This window comes from Manis javanica, chromosome 4 (assembly GCF_040802235.1).
Source record: "Manis javanica isolate MJ-LG chromosome 4, MJ_LKY, whole genome shotgun sequence".
Lineage (NCBI taxonomy): Eukaryota > Metazoa > Chordata > Mammalia > Pholidota > Manidae > Manis > Manis javanica.
Genome location: NC_133159.1, coordinates 158,516,643 through 158,529,025, shown reverse-complemented (window position 1 = coordinate 158,529,025; position 12,383 = coordinate 158,516,643). Strand labels below are relative to the sequence as shown.

Genomic DNA, 12,383 nt, shown 5'->3' with positions numbered 1-12,383 from the left:
TTCACAGCTTCAGCTCCTCACCGCTCACGCTAACCTGCTAAAGCGTCAGTCACATCCCCAAGTCCCGCCACTGCCATAGCCTCAGCCCCTCCCCTGCCCCAAGGATGAGCACGCAGCCCTTCCTTCCCTCTCAGAGACTCCAGCAGCCTGGTGTCTGGTGGTCCCTTGGGTCTGTTTTCTTACAGGCTTGATTCCAGTCTGGTCCACGGTGGCCTGGGTATATTTTTCCTGTCTGCAACCAGAGTTTAGGTCTGGCCTGAAACCTGGGTTTTGTCTTTGTCCAAGATTGGAGTTTGGACCTTGCTCACTCCATGACTTTAGGTCCAACTCAGAATCTAATTTTGTCCTGAACCCTTGCCTAGTGCCTGCCCGCATCGCCCTTCTCCTCTGCTGCCTATGCCAGGCAGGGGCTCCATTTCTCCAACTGGAACCTATGCCTTGCTCTGGGGGCAGGACACCACAGGAGCAAGCTCGTTTGCAGGGAGTTTGGCCCCATCCGATCAGGAAGTTTGAAACAGAAGAAACCTACACCGTTCCTTGGCTGCTGGTTCTGCCTGTCAGCGGTGGGGAATTCTTCCTTCTAACTTCAGTCTTTGCTGCTGTCCTGCTGTACTTGTTTCTTCTTTATTCTTTCTTGGGAATTGGGGGATGAACTTGCTATGTGTACCCCCAGGGACTGTGCTTGGGGAGGGAAACCTGCTGGGGTTGGGGGGGCTGGGAACCTCTCCCTCTGCCAGTCAGGTTGGGGCAGGAGGGCCTTGCTCCCAAGCGCATCCATGCTCATCTGCCTCATATGGTTCTCCTTGGCCCACAGAGGGCTCCTTGCTGGCTGCCTGCTGATTTCTGGCCTGGCCTGTGGCTTGGTGGTGTCTTGGCTCCCTGGCCAGGGAGAATAGACTGGCATCAGTTGAGTGGACAGTGCTGTCTGCTGGGGAGAGGAGGGGTACAGAACAGTCTGAGGAGCTGTCTGGGGATGAGCAGTGTGGAAGGAGTACCCCAGGTTGGCTGTGGCCTTGGCATCTTGGCCCACTGCACCCAGTCCCTGCCCCTTTCTGGCCTGAAGGGGTCCTCTGCTGGCCTTTTGAGCTAGTTGGCCCTCTGCATCCTGAGGCACCATCGGGCAGTGGAGCCGGGCAGGCATGGGTTGCCTCTCTGCCTTCCCAGTCTGCACCCCCCCACCTCCAGGTAAGCAGGTGGCAGGGGTGGGTGGGTTGCCTTGGGAGGGGGGCTTGGGGTCCCTACTGCCCCCCACACATCTCCCCATGGCTCCTTTTAGTGGAAAGAGCACTGAACTTGGAGTCAGACTGTCTGGTTTCAAATCCTGGCTCTGCCACTAACTAGCTGTGGGTAATGACCTTGGGCAAATCATGTGACCCTCCCCCTCCCCCACTCTCAATTTCTTTGTAAAGTAGGGACAGAGAGTAGTGGCCATTTCATGGGTTACAGTAAAGATTAAAGATGTGTGATATGCCTGGTCCAAGACTGCTCAGAATTAGACCAGAATTCTCTCAAGCTAGGGGTAGTGATTGGAGGCCTCTGTGCTCCCACTGAAGCCAGAGCTGGGGTACCCACACAGAAGCATACACTGTAGTTTGCCAAGCATGTGTGTAGCACAGGGACTTGGCCAAGCCCCTCCCCTTCTGTCTGTGAAGCCCTGGGAGAAAGCTCTGAAAGCAGCAAGTGAGGGGACCAGGAGTCTCCGGCCTGAGATGAGGATGACAGTCATACCCGCAGAGGCCAGCGCCTGGCCTCCACCCACACAGGACTGCCAGTCCCATGTATTCAGTTTAATTCAGTGAGTAGCTAATATAAGTATTTATTGAACACTTACAATGTGCCAGGCACTATTCTAAGCACATTGCCCCATGAGCTCTCTAGTTCTCCTCTAAGCTCACTAAGCTCATGTTATTGTTATCTCATTGCACAGACATACTCATGAGGCCTGTTCTTGAGAGTTTAACATGGGCAATGAGAAGCGTATCTGTGCTTCCAGGTAAACTGGCATCTCTGCCAGAAAGTGGGAGACTACAGGGTGTGGTGCGAAGAGGCCTGAGTTCTAGTCCCAGCTTTGCCTCTAACTTGCTGGGTAAACCCTACCTCAGTCTCCCCATCTATGAAAGGAAGGGGCTGGGCTCCCTATGTCTAGCGCCTGCCCCAGCTTGGGGTGTTCTGGTGGGTAGGGGTCACACTCTTGCTCACCTTTCTTCTCCCCCCAGGCTGCTCCAGGCCCTAAAGCCTTCTGCATCCCTCGGATCATCTTGACGGAGTGTGCCCCTAACCGTCCCTCCTCACCAGAAGACAGGCTTGAAGAACTGACTCCCACCCCAAGACCCCGGACCCTGGCTGGCAGCAAGAGGGGATGGGATGGCCCACAGGCCCTGCCAGGCATAGTGGCCAAGGCTTCCCAGCCCAGGAGCAGCTGGGTGCCTGAGAAGCAAGGGGCAGTTCTGAAGAGACTGGAGATAGGGGGTTGCAGCCCAGAGGAGGGAGGAGCTGGGGTCCCTGGTCCTCAGGGACCAGCCCTGGACGGGACTCAGAAGCCCTCCACTGCTGAGACTCACGCGGGGAAGACCCCCAAGGACTCTGAACAAGGTGCCCACCCCTGCGGGAGGGAGTGCAATGGCCAGCCTGCTGTTGGCCGGGGCTGTACAATGAGAGGTGCTACCACTCAACGGATGGACAGCCTGGAAGAGATGCTCCGGGAGCTGGAAGCCACATTGAGCCAGATGGGCACAGCCCTCACTGCGGGGCCCCCTGGTGGCCCCCCATTTCCATCCCCTGGTCCCCAGGTGGTTGCCTCCACCCTGTCCTCTCCTCCTGCCTTCATGCTCCCATCTCTCATCTTCAGAGCCCTCTCCTCCCACCGGCCTTCCCTCAGCTCCTGCCACTCTCCTGGGAGCCTGGCACCAGGCAGCATTTGCAGGCAGAGCCCCAGGGAGGCTGGGAAGCTGGCCTACCCAGGGATCAGCCCAACCAGACCTCGCAGGGACCAGCGCCCTCACCTCTGCTCTGTATCTGTAAACCAGCAAATAAAGTTCTCTCTCCCTTCTCCATCCCCACGCTCCCCGCGCCCTGTCCTGTCTGACTGTCTGTCTCTCATTTTTCTGCCTGCGCCTCTGGATTCATTCTGAGCAGGCTCAGTACCTGGGATGGTTCAGAGGGCTCCAGACATCCAGGGAGAGCTCACCTCCATCTTCCCCTTTGGAGGAAGACATGGGCCTGGGGCTACCCACCCTACTGTCTGTCATTTTAAAGCCTCTCACCCCTTCCCCAAATCTCAGTCACTCTCCTGGACCCACTCCTTTGACCAGAGCTGGGGCGGCTCTCCCAGGAGGGCACCAGCTGCCCCTAGGCTACTCAAGGAAACCACCAAAGAGTTCCTACTTGGGAACTATTGTTGGGAACATGGCTGGGGGCCCTGTCCCCTCCCTTGCAGGGAGATCTTAAACCTGGCCGCAGAGAGGGGTCCTGAGTCCTGGGCAGGGATGTGGAGCTGAGCGGGGTCTCTAGGTCTCAAATGGCCCGCTGAGGAGGTCCCGGCCCCAGAGGCCCCACCCAGTGCCTAGGGGTCCTGTGTGATTCGACTTCCAGTGCCAACCCTATTCTTCTTCCTGCAGAGCGGCGTGCCGCCCATGAAGGTGGTGACCCCGGGGGCCTCCCGGCTGAAGGCGACCCAGGGCCAGGCAGGCAGCCCCGACAAAGGCAAGCATGGCAAGCAGAGGGCCGAGTACATGAGGATCCAGGCGCAGCAGCAGGTAGGCAGGGCATGCGCGGGGAGAGTTTTGAGGCGACAGGACTTGGCCCATCCAACCCCACCCCCGACCCTATGGGGGCACCCTGCCTGGTCACCTCCACGGCCTCTGCGCCCTCTCCTCCATTCTCTCTTCAGCCCACTCTGCCTCCCCTTCAGCCTCGCCACGGGGCTTGGCATGTCTCCTGGCCTCTGGATGGACTCTTGTCACTGTGCTGTCCCCCACTCACCGCAGCAGAGGCGGCATACCCCCAGCCCCCACCCTGAGCCTCCGACACCTTCTGTGTATTTCTCTGCCTGACTGTGCCCAGCTTCAGCCTCAGACTCTTTGCTCCTTGCACCACATACTCTCCTCTTGGGCACCAGGTGCCATCCGGCCCTGCCCAGGTCTCTGCTCTGAGCTCATGCCCGCCCTGGCTGCTTTCCCTTTAGGAAATGTCATCCACCCCCAGGGGTCCAGCCATGCCTGGGGGTCTCCGTGCCTCTTCCCTCCCTCCTACAAAAACATACTTGTTCTCTTTCCACACAGCTGCCTCTGGTCTGGCCATCTCTCTCTCTCTCTCTCTCTCTCTCTCTCTCTCTCTCTCTCTCTCTCATGTTCACTTTTCTAGTAGCTTTTCTTCAAAAAAGCCATCTTTTCTCTAAAACACTGATATATGTTCCTTGTGAAAAATTTAAAAAGTAGTATTATAAAGAGGCAGGGAAAATATCATATGCCTCGCTACCTAAACGCATGCCCTTCCGTGGCCTCCCTGTGACTGCTGTCATCTCTAACCTGTTTGCCCACACCTGCAAGGTGGGGAGGGATATTTGTAAAGTGCAGATTTGATTATATTGTTCCCCAGCTTAAAACCCATGTCCACTACTGGGTAAGAAAACCCAAAGTTCCTTCATGTGCTGCCCAGGGTGCTTCATAACCAGCCTTGGCTCCCTCTGCCCACTTCTCCCAGACCCTCCAACCCCATACCCTTGTTTGCCCCAGCTACCCTAGGTCACCTGGCCGTCTGTCCTCTGCAAGGACTCAGTCATACCAACTCAGTCGGTGACCTTGGTCAAAGTCCTCTGCCTTCTGCAGGCTCTTTCCTCATCTGTACAATGGGGACAAAAACTAGCAGCTGGGTTCTGAGGTCACAATCCTGAGTGTGGGAAAGAGCTCTGAAAACCACTAAGTGCCCCCTAGGGGAAGGAGTCACCATCATCCTTGACTGCACTGTGCATGTGTCAGGTCAAGGGCTGGGCAGAGGGAGGCTTCTCCCTCATCATGTGGTTCTAACACGTGGAGCTCAAAGCTGCCTTTAACGATGACGGGGGAGAACAGGAACACAGAGGGACCAGAGACACAGAAATGGGGAAAAGTTCTGAGATGGGGATGCAACAGGGCCTGCGACTTCAGAGAAATCAGAGGAAATGATTGAGAAAAAGCCCTTGGATACTGTGCTCCAGATCAGAGGTGGGTAAGAGCCAGATTCCCAGGGTACAAGTATCAAGGGCTTGGTGCAGATGTGAAACCAGGCATGCTTTGCCTTCTTTTCTGTTAGAGCTAAGAAACCTTGAACACCTATGTACTCCTCAGATGGCTCCAATGAGGAGACTTTAGTGAAGAAACCACCCCAGAGGGTACAGAGAAGAAAGATGCTGAGGCACCCAGGGGCTCAAGAGCGCAGTAAGCTGCAGCCTTCTTGAGGAGAGCCGCAAGGGCCATGGGGTGTAAGGAGTCCAGTAAGAGCTGGATGGCAGGAGTGGGAGTTACGAGGGGGTGCAGCTGCTGCCTGCAACAGGGCGCCAAGAGGGGAGGGAAAAGGGAAGAAACTTTACCCCCTCTCTCGTGCTACCTTGCCATAATAACCCCATTGCCAAGCCCAGCCAGGAGCCAGTGAGCAAAGGCATGGTGGGGGTCAGTCAACCAGGGCACAGAGCAGGGAAGAAATTGGATCTGGGGCTGGGTGGGTGGACAGGCAAATAGGAACTAGCCAGCACACCATTTATGTATCTTATTTAATCCTTATAACAACTTCGTATCTTAAAATATATGTGCTTAATCCACGTGTCACTGCTACATCTCTGCAGCGCCTAGACCAGTGTCCAGCATACATAGGCCCTCTGTCAGGATTTGCTGAGCAGGTGCACGAATGGATGAATTTGCCACTGACCAGACCCAGTCCAGATGGAAATAGACAAAACAGACTTGCAATGTTAAAATAATAATGATATAGTAATAGCTGCTATTAATAGCTTCAGGAAAGTAGATTTTGGGGGTTGTTGTGGCCAGTCCCCTGGGAGGAAAGATGCCCCAGAGAGGACTTGACAGAACAAATGCTCACAGAGCAACTATAAGAGGAAGAAGGGGTGGGGCTGTCACATAAGTGGGCAAATGCTGCCTCAGGCTGATGTTTAATGGCCTTACTCAGTCTGTGAGCAGGGGACAGGGGTGGGGGACACGGCCTGGGTGAGGACGCGTCACCTGAGTGAATACAGGGGTCAAGGTGCCACACAAGCCAGGAGACAAATGTTCTAAATGCCAAAGCTCAGAATAGACAGAGGCTCTTAACAAATGCTGCAGGGAAGGAGCATAGAAAGCTTTTAACTAGGGAGCCGGGCTGAGAACAAAGAACGCAGGAGAGAAAGAGCTGCCGGCTGGTGGTGAGAAGTGAAGAGACCCCAGGGCTAACACGGACATGGTCCCCACCCACCTGGCTCTGGGAGAAAGAGCTTTCAGTGGGAAAGGGTGGGAGGGAGGGGAGGACTAGAGCCCTAGGTGACAGTAAGAGAGCCCTTAGTTGCCTTTAAATGAGTCTGCCTCCGGGCCCAGGGCCTGGGAGCCCAGGAGCAGGGCTTTGCTCCTCTAAGGGAAAGATGCTGGTGGAGGGTGGGGGTTCTTCAGAGAAGTGCGCCCCAGGGAGGACAAACTCAGTCCTGAGTTGCCACAGCAAGTCCCTCTGCTTAGAGCCAGCCTCCTGCTGAGGTCGGAAGGGTCCCTGGCTGGGCTGCTGGCCAGTTGGGCCTGAGAGCCCCCCTGCTCCTAGTGATGCACCCCTGTGGCTGCTAATGTTTCATTTCTTCTTCCCCCCCTCCTTGCCCTCTCCCCACTCCCTGTCCCTGGCTGCCCGACCTGGGCACGGTCTCCCTTGTGCCTCTCTGGTCTCTCTCTTCCACCCTCTCTCTTTCCTATCAGTAACCGTGGGCCACCCTCCCACCCCGGTTGCCAGGCCTTCTGGTCCAACCCTTTCTGTCCCTGTCATGGCCCCCTCCTCCCCTGTCTCAGGGGACCAGTCTCTCCTGAAGCCCCTCTGGTGTCTTTTGCAGTTCCTCTTCTCTTGGATTTGTGGAGGTTTTTCATTTTTTACACCTTCAGCCAGGGGCGGCATGAAGGCTCTCCCTTCCTCTCTCTGACCCCTGACCCCTGTTTGTGTTCCAGGCCGCTAAACCAGCTAAAGACATAAGCGGGTCGCATGAGACCTCGAGCCCAGTCTCAGAAAAGCCCTCGGCTTCCAGAACCTCCATCCCCGTATTGACTTCCTTTGGGGCAAGGAATTCCTCCATCTCCTTCTAGAAGCCCCGAGGCACCGCGCCCAGCCTGCCCGCCTCCATTCCCCTGGCATCACGCTCCCTCTGCTTCGGCCCTTCATCCCCCCACACCGCCACCCAGTCTCCGGACCCTCCCCAGGGTTTGCCGTGGGTGTGGTCCTCCTCAGCTCTCTGTGGTGTTTTTGGTTTTTTAATGATTCACTTTTAATTATCTTTTTTTTTTTTTTTTTAAAAAAAGCAAAACAGTAAAACAAAACCAAAACACACCACCTTCCCTTGGTTTCCTACTCCTAAACGGCCCCCTTGCGGTCACGGCTCCTCCCTCTTCTCCCCCACCCTCCCTCCCAGCCCATCCTGAAGCACCCGCACCCCACCTTCCCTTCTGCCTGCCCCCAAACTTCCCAAGAACACGCCAAACAAACTCTGAGCCACGGAGCCTTGGAGCGGCGAGGCAGCCCCTCTCCCCGTCCTCGGAAATCATCTTGGAGGAAAACCTGGACGTTGGACCAACTCCAATATCAGGCTGAAAAATGGGGCACAGGGAGATGCTGGCCCTGGGGGCACCCCAGCTGTCCAGCAACGGGACGTGACAGTGCTGCTGCCCCTCTGCTCTCTGCCACTGGAGCCCTTGTGGGCCTGGAGTCCAGATGGATGGGCTGGAAGGGAGGCCAGAGTTTGAGGGGCCTCAGGGCGGGCATGAGATGCGCATCTGTGTCCTTGGAGAGGAGGCAGCTTCCTCGGACTCCCCTCCTGCGGTGAGGAGCTGCCCCGCCTGTGCTGCGAGCCGAGGAAGGGCCCTGTTGGACTGTTGGCTGTGGACAGTGTGGTGATCAGACAGCCTGATGCTGGGGACACTGCCTTGGGAGAGGGCAGCCCCGAGGAGGGGTATTTGGTACTTTTTTAATTTCCTGATTTAGCACTTTAAGTGATATTAACTTATTTAATAGGGGGTGGAGTGGGCTAGAATGAAGGGCCTAGAAAATTAGATTTTCAGTCCTGGAGGGTGGGAAGGGTCTGGTTGTGACAGAAATGGGGGAAAAAGAGAGGAGGCTGATGGGGACAGTGAGGAGAGCTGTGACCTCACGGGTGAGCGACTTAACCTTCAACTATCCTCTAAGATTCGAGAATTTTAAGGGAAGGAGTGAGATGTGAGTTGTAAGTGGGGAGCTGGTGACCCCTGGTGAGATCTTGAGGGTCCCTGAGGGCTGAGCAGCCAGCCAGCCCCCAGCTGTGGACACCTGCCTTGCAGAGGCTGTCAGCAGTGAGGCTTTTGGTCAGGTCCTGAGATGGGGAGGGAGAGACCAATTTTGGTTCTCAGCCCCGGCCCCAGAGGGCACAGTGAGGGGCCAGCAGGGAGACTGGTGGGTGGCAGAGGAGGAGGATGGAGTGGGGGTCCCCTGGGAGCCTATTCCTGTATGGAGCACAAAGTGGGGTGAGCACATGTGGGCGGGGGCTTGGGACTAGTCTCCTTGAGTAAGCACAGAAAGAAAGAGTCACTGAAGGGGCAGAAGCTTCTAGACCGAGGGGCCTAAAGGGAAGGTCGGTGCTCTGGGAGACCAGGGGAGCTGTTGAGGGTTGGGGAGAGAGGGGAAATTAGGTTGTGTTTCTCCATTTCTTTATTTTTTGTTTTGTTTTGCTTTTTGTTGGTTCATCCTTGTTTTCTAGCTTTGGATCTTTTTTGTACAAAGGCAAGTAAGCCTTTTTGAAAAATAACAAAAGAAGAGGAAAAATAATCCTTCCTGAAAAAAAAACCTTGGAAAAGAGAAAAAAAAAAGACCTCATAAATGATGCAATTACTTTTAATTGCAGGCAACTCTTTACATTTAAGTGAAGTGTCTTAACATTTTATATTGTTTTAAAAATATATTTACATATTATATATATAATATACGTAATATAAATATATATAAATATTTAAAAAAGAAAAAAAAAAAGAAAACCACGGCACTCTCTCCCTGGCCACTGTTTTGGCGGGGGAGGGGGCTGGAGGGTGGGCACATCGCCTGGCTTCTGTGGTGCAGTGAAACGGTCTGGTTTGATTTGGCTGTACAGAGACCCCCTGACTTGGGAGGGGAGGGGGGAGTGGTGCCCCTTCCTCCCTCCACCCCATTACTCTTTGCTTGCTACTTTTCGCTTGCCCCCACCTCCCACCCTCAGCTCTGTGACCTGAATGTGTGCCCCACCGTCATCGTCCTGAGTTGAATGTACCTTTGTGGGGGGAGGAGGATGGTGGGGGAGGTGTCCACCACGAGGGGGACAGATGGAGGAGCCCTGTACCCTGCCCCACCCGCTCACCTGGAGCCCAGTGGGATCAGCATCTTTCTTTCACTTTGGTTCCTGCTCATTTACGGGCTGAGAGGCATTTGCGTGGAGGGAGGCATGTGCGTGCACAGGTGTGACCACCACACAAGCGAGCAGGGAGGCATGAGCACGTAGGTGCATGGAATCTGCTTGGGAACCTGTGCGTAGGTGTGGAGGAGCTTTGCGTGTGAGAAGGCGTGTAGTGTGTGTGTGCAGACATGAGCTACGAGAGACTGTATGTGTGGGCCACACGTGTGTACAGAGGTGTCTGTGGAGGCGCCTGTGAGTTGTATGTGCTGGTGTATGCGTGCATACCTGTGTGCGGACCTGGGCGCATGGGATGCCTGTCCCATCGTCCCTGCACCACTCGCTCCAGCTCCCCTCCCAAGCACCCATCCTCGTGGTCCTCTCAAAGCCCGAAGCACGTCACTGCCCCCCCAGCTGCATGCGCCTCGCTGCTCTGTCCATCAGTGTGTGCTTGACCAAGAGAAAACTAAGACACCTGGAGGGACTCCTGTACTAGTCCCCCCAGCCCCCGCCCACTATGCTGTTTTACTCGCATGGGGGGGTTTCTCTCCCACCCCTTCCACAATATGCTGTTTCCCCAGGAGCCTCAGGCCTGAGGCTCTGCAAGGGGTCCCAGGTGGGCCCCCCCAGGTGACCTCTGGCTCCACACCCTGCCCCATCCACCCTGTAGGGCCCGTGTTGGTGTAGCAGTGATGGCTTCTGTGGATATTCTGTGACCTCTGTCAGTGTAACTTGACAATTTCTAAATGGAAAGGGTTGCTGTGTTTTCTCTGTCTCTTTTTTAATGTCCTTTTTCTTCTCCCCACTTCCCTACTCTCTCTCCTTTTCAGTTTTTCTAGCCGAGTGTTTGGGGCTTAAATAAAACTTGTTTCTTTTTCCTCTCCTGGATCTCCTTCCTATATAGGCTGCTGTCTCATTATTTCTCATCTTCACCCTGGAAGGGGATGGGATGGATGGGGTGGAGGCTGGGGAGTCCTTGGCAGCCAGCTGCCCCACAGCTTAGCACACAGGGCAGGAAGGAAGGGGAGCAGAAACCTGGGCCCTGGGAGGTCTGCTTGTCCTCAAGGGTCCGTGAGAATCACCACCATCTGTGACACTGGAGAGGAACACCATTAACTCTCACGCGACGCCAGCTCTGGGCTAGGCACTTTACCACTCAGGTAGCTACTTGCATTACTGTCACCTGCGACACCTCCGGAGTTGTTCTGTGGCTTGCCCAGAGTCACACTACTAGTGAGATGCAGAGCCAGGGTTTGAATCCAGCTTTGCCTGATCCCACACCCAGCGCTTTCCTCTGAAAACCAAGTAGGGTCTGATTACCTCCAGCAGTCCCCAGGGTTGAGCCTCAGTCACCTGCCCTTTGGGTGGGATGTCACCTCATGGTATTTGCCCATCCTTTCAAGAGCAACAGCTTTCAAACTTTGTTGTTTTTTTTTTAACTGTAATTCACAGTAAGAAGTATAGTTTATATCTCAATGATTTAGATATGTATACACACACACAATTAGTGAAACAGTGCTTACTATATACAGTGTGCTCTGGTATTTCCTGCTAAATTCTAAACATTTTGGTCACAACCCACTGGGTTAGGTTAAATGGATTAAAACTCACAGTTTGAAGAATACTTGTCTGAAGATGTAATTTCAGCCTCAATTGTGTTGTATTTCTGCTTTCTCCTCCTCAAAGACCTACTGGCTCCACTTACCCCATGGCTTCCTCTGAAACTGGAAGACCATTGAAAGATTTACCCTGGATTCTGGTTGGGTGGGGGCCCTGGACCCCTGACCCTGTGGGCAGCAAGCTGCCTGAACTCTTGCAGGTTACCAAATCAGAGTCCAGCCTGCCCCACACTGAGTGGGCCAGATGGCCTGATTGGGTTTTTCAGGTTTTCCTGGAGTTCTGAATGCTGTGCCGCTGTTGTAGCACGTTCTAAGGGTCCTCGAGGCTGCCCTCCTAGGCATCCTCCTTTTTGGCTGAGGTCGGGGTGTTATTGGGTCTCCTCTACTTCCTCCCCAACCCCATCCCTTCTATTCCACAACATGGTAACAGTGTCCTGGAGCCACTGGACAGGCCTCTCTGGAGTCCCAGTCCCACTTCCTTCTCCTAAAGATCAAAAGCCTCTTTGGAGACAGGGGTTGAGGATCTGCTCACTGTCTGCAGGGCATGGCCACCCACCTGCCAGGCAGCCCTTCAGATTCTCAGCCAGACTTCATCCCTTATGTCCTTTATTAAATGTTAGCAGAATTGGCCTTCTCTCTTGCATCCTGTTCCCCAAAAAGCTGGGAGAGTAGCCAAAGAACCCCTCATCTCCCAGAATTACCCCATTCATTTGGTGGTTCAAGATCAAGTAACAAATGAGACCATCGACCACATGCCAGGAATTCTGCCAGGTGCCTCTGTCATCCTTCCAGTGCCTGGTGAGTATCTGCCCCTCACCAGGCACTGCTGGTCCACTCCCTGGGATTGTGGCTCAGCACCCAAAGTGCAGCCACCTAGACACAGGAGCACATGTCCCCGAGCAGGATCATGATGGCAGTGAGTGTGCCACAGGGGAGCAGGCCTGCCGCACCTGTGGCAGTGAGTAATGGGGACCACCTCAGAGAGGTGAGCAGGCCCTGAGAGCACATTTGAGTGGAGACCTTAAAAGGGATGAGTGGCTACGTGGGAGCCAGTGGCTGAGTGTCCCAGGCAGAAGGCCCTGAGGTGGGATGTAATCTGTGGGTTCCGGGAAATGAATGAAATCCAAACAGAGGGAACTGAGGAAGGGGGGTGTGGGAAG

The 12,383-nt window shown here is 54.8% G+C and overlaps 1 protein-coding gene across 29 annotated transcripts in view; it reads left to right on the top strand.

Moving 5' to 3' along the window:
- SRCIN1 (SRC kinase signaling inhibitor 1) overlaps positions 1-10,487 on the top strand; it is a 65,464-nt gene extending 54,977 nt beyond the window's left edge. For 21 of the 29 annotated variants that reach the window (XM_036990887.2, XM_073235508.1, XM_017645514.3 and 18 more), the window contains one exon: positions 2,217-3,632. In XM_036990887.2, coding sequence (XP_036846782.2) covers positions 2,217-3,131 — 915 coding nt within the window. In that variant the 3' untranslated portion in view covers positions 3,132-3,632. Of the gene's footprint in view, positions 1-453; positions 1,186-1,652; positions 1,767-2,216; positions 3,756-7,166 lie in introns of those variants that run through there. The other 8 variants (XM_073235521.1, XM_073235518.1, XM_073235514.1 and 5 more) reach the window with 7 other exon arrangements.
- Positions 10,488-12,383: the final 1,896 nt, after the last annotated feature.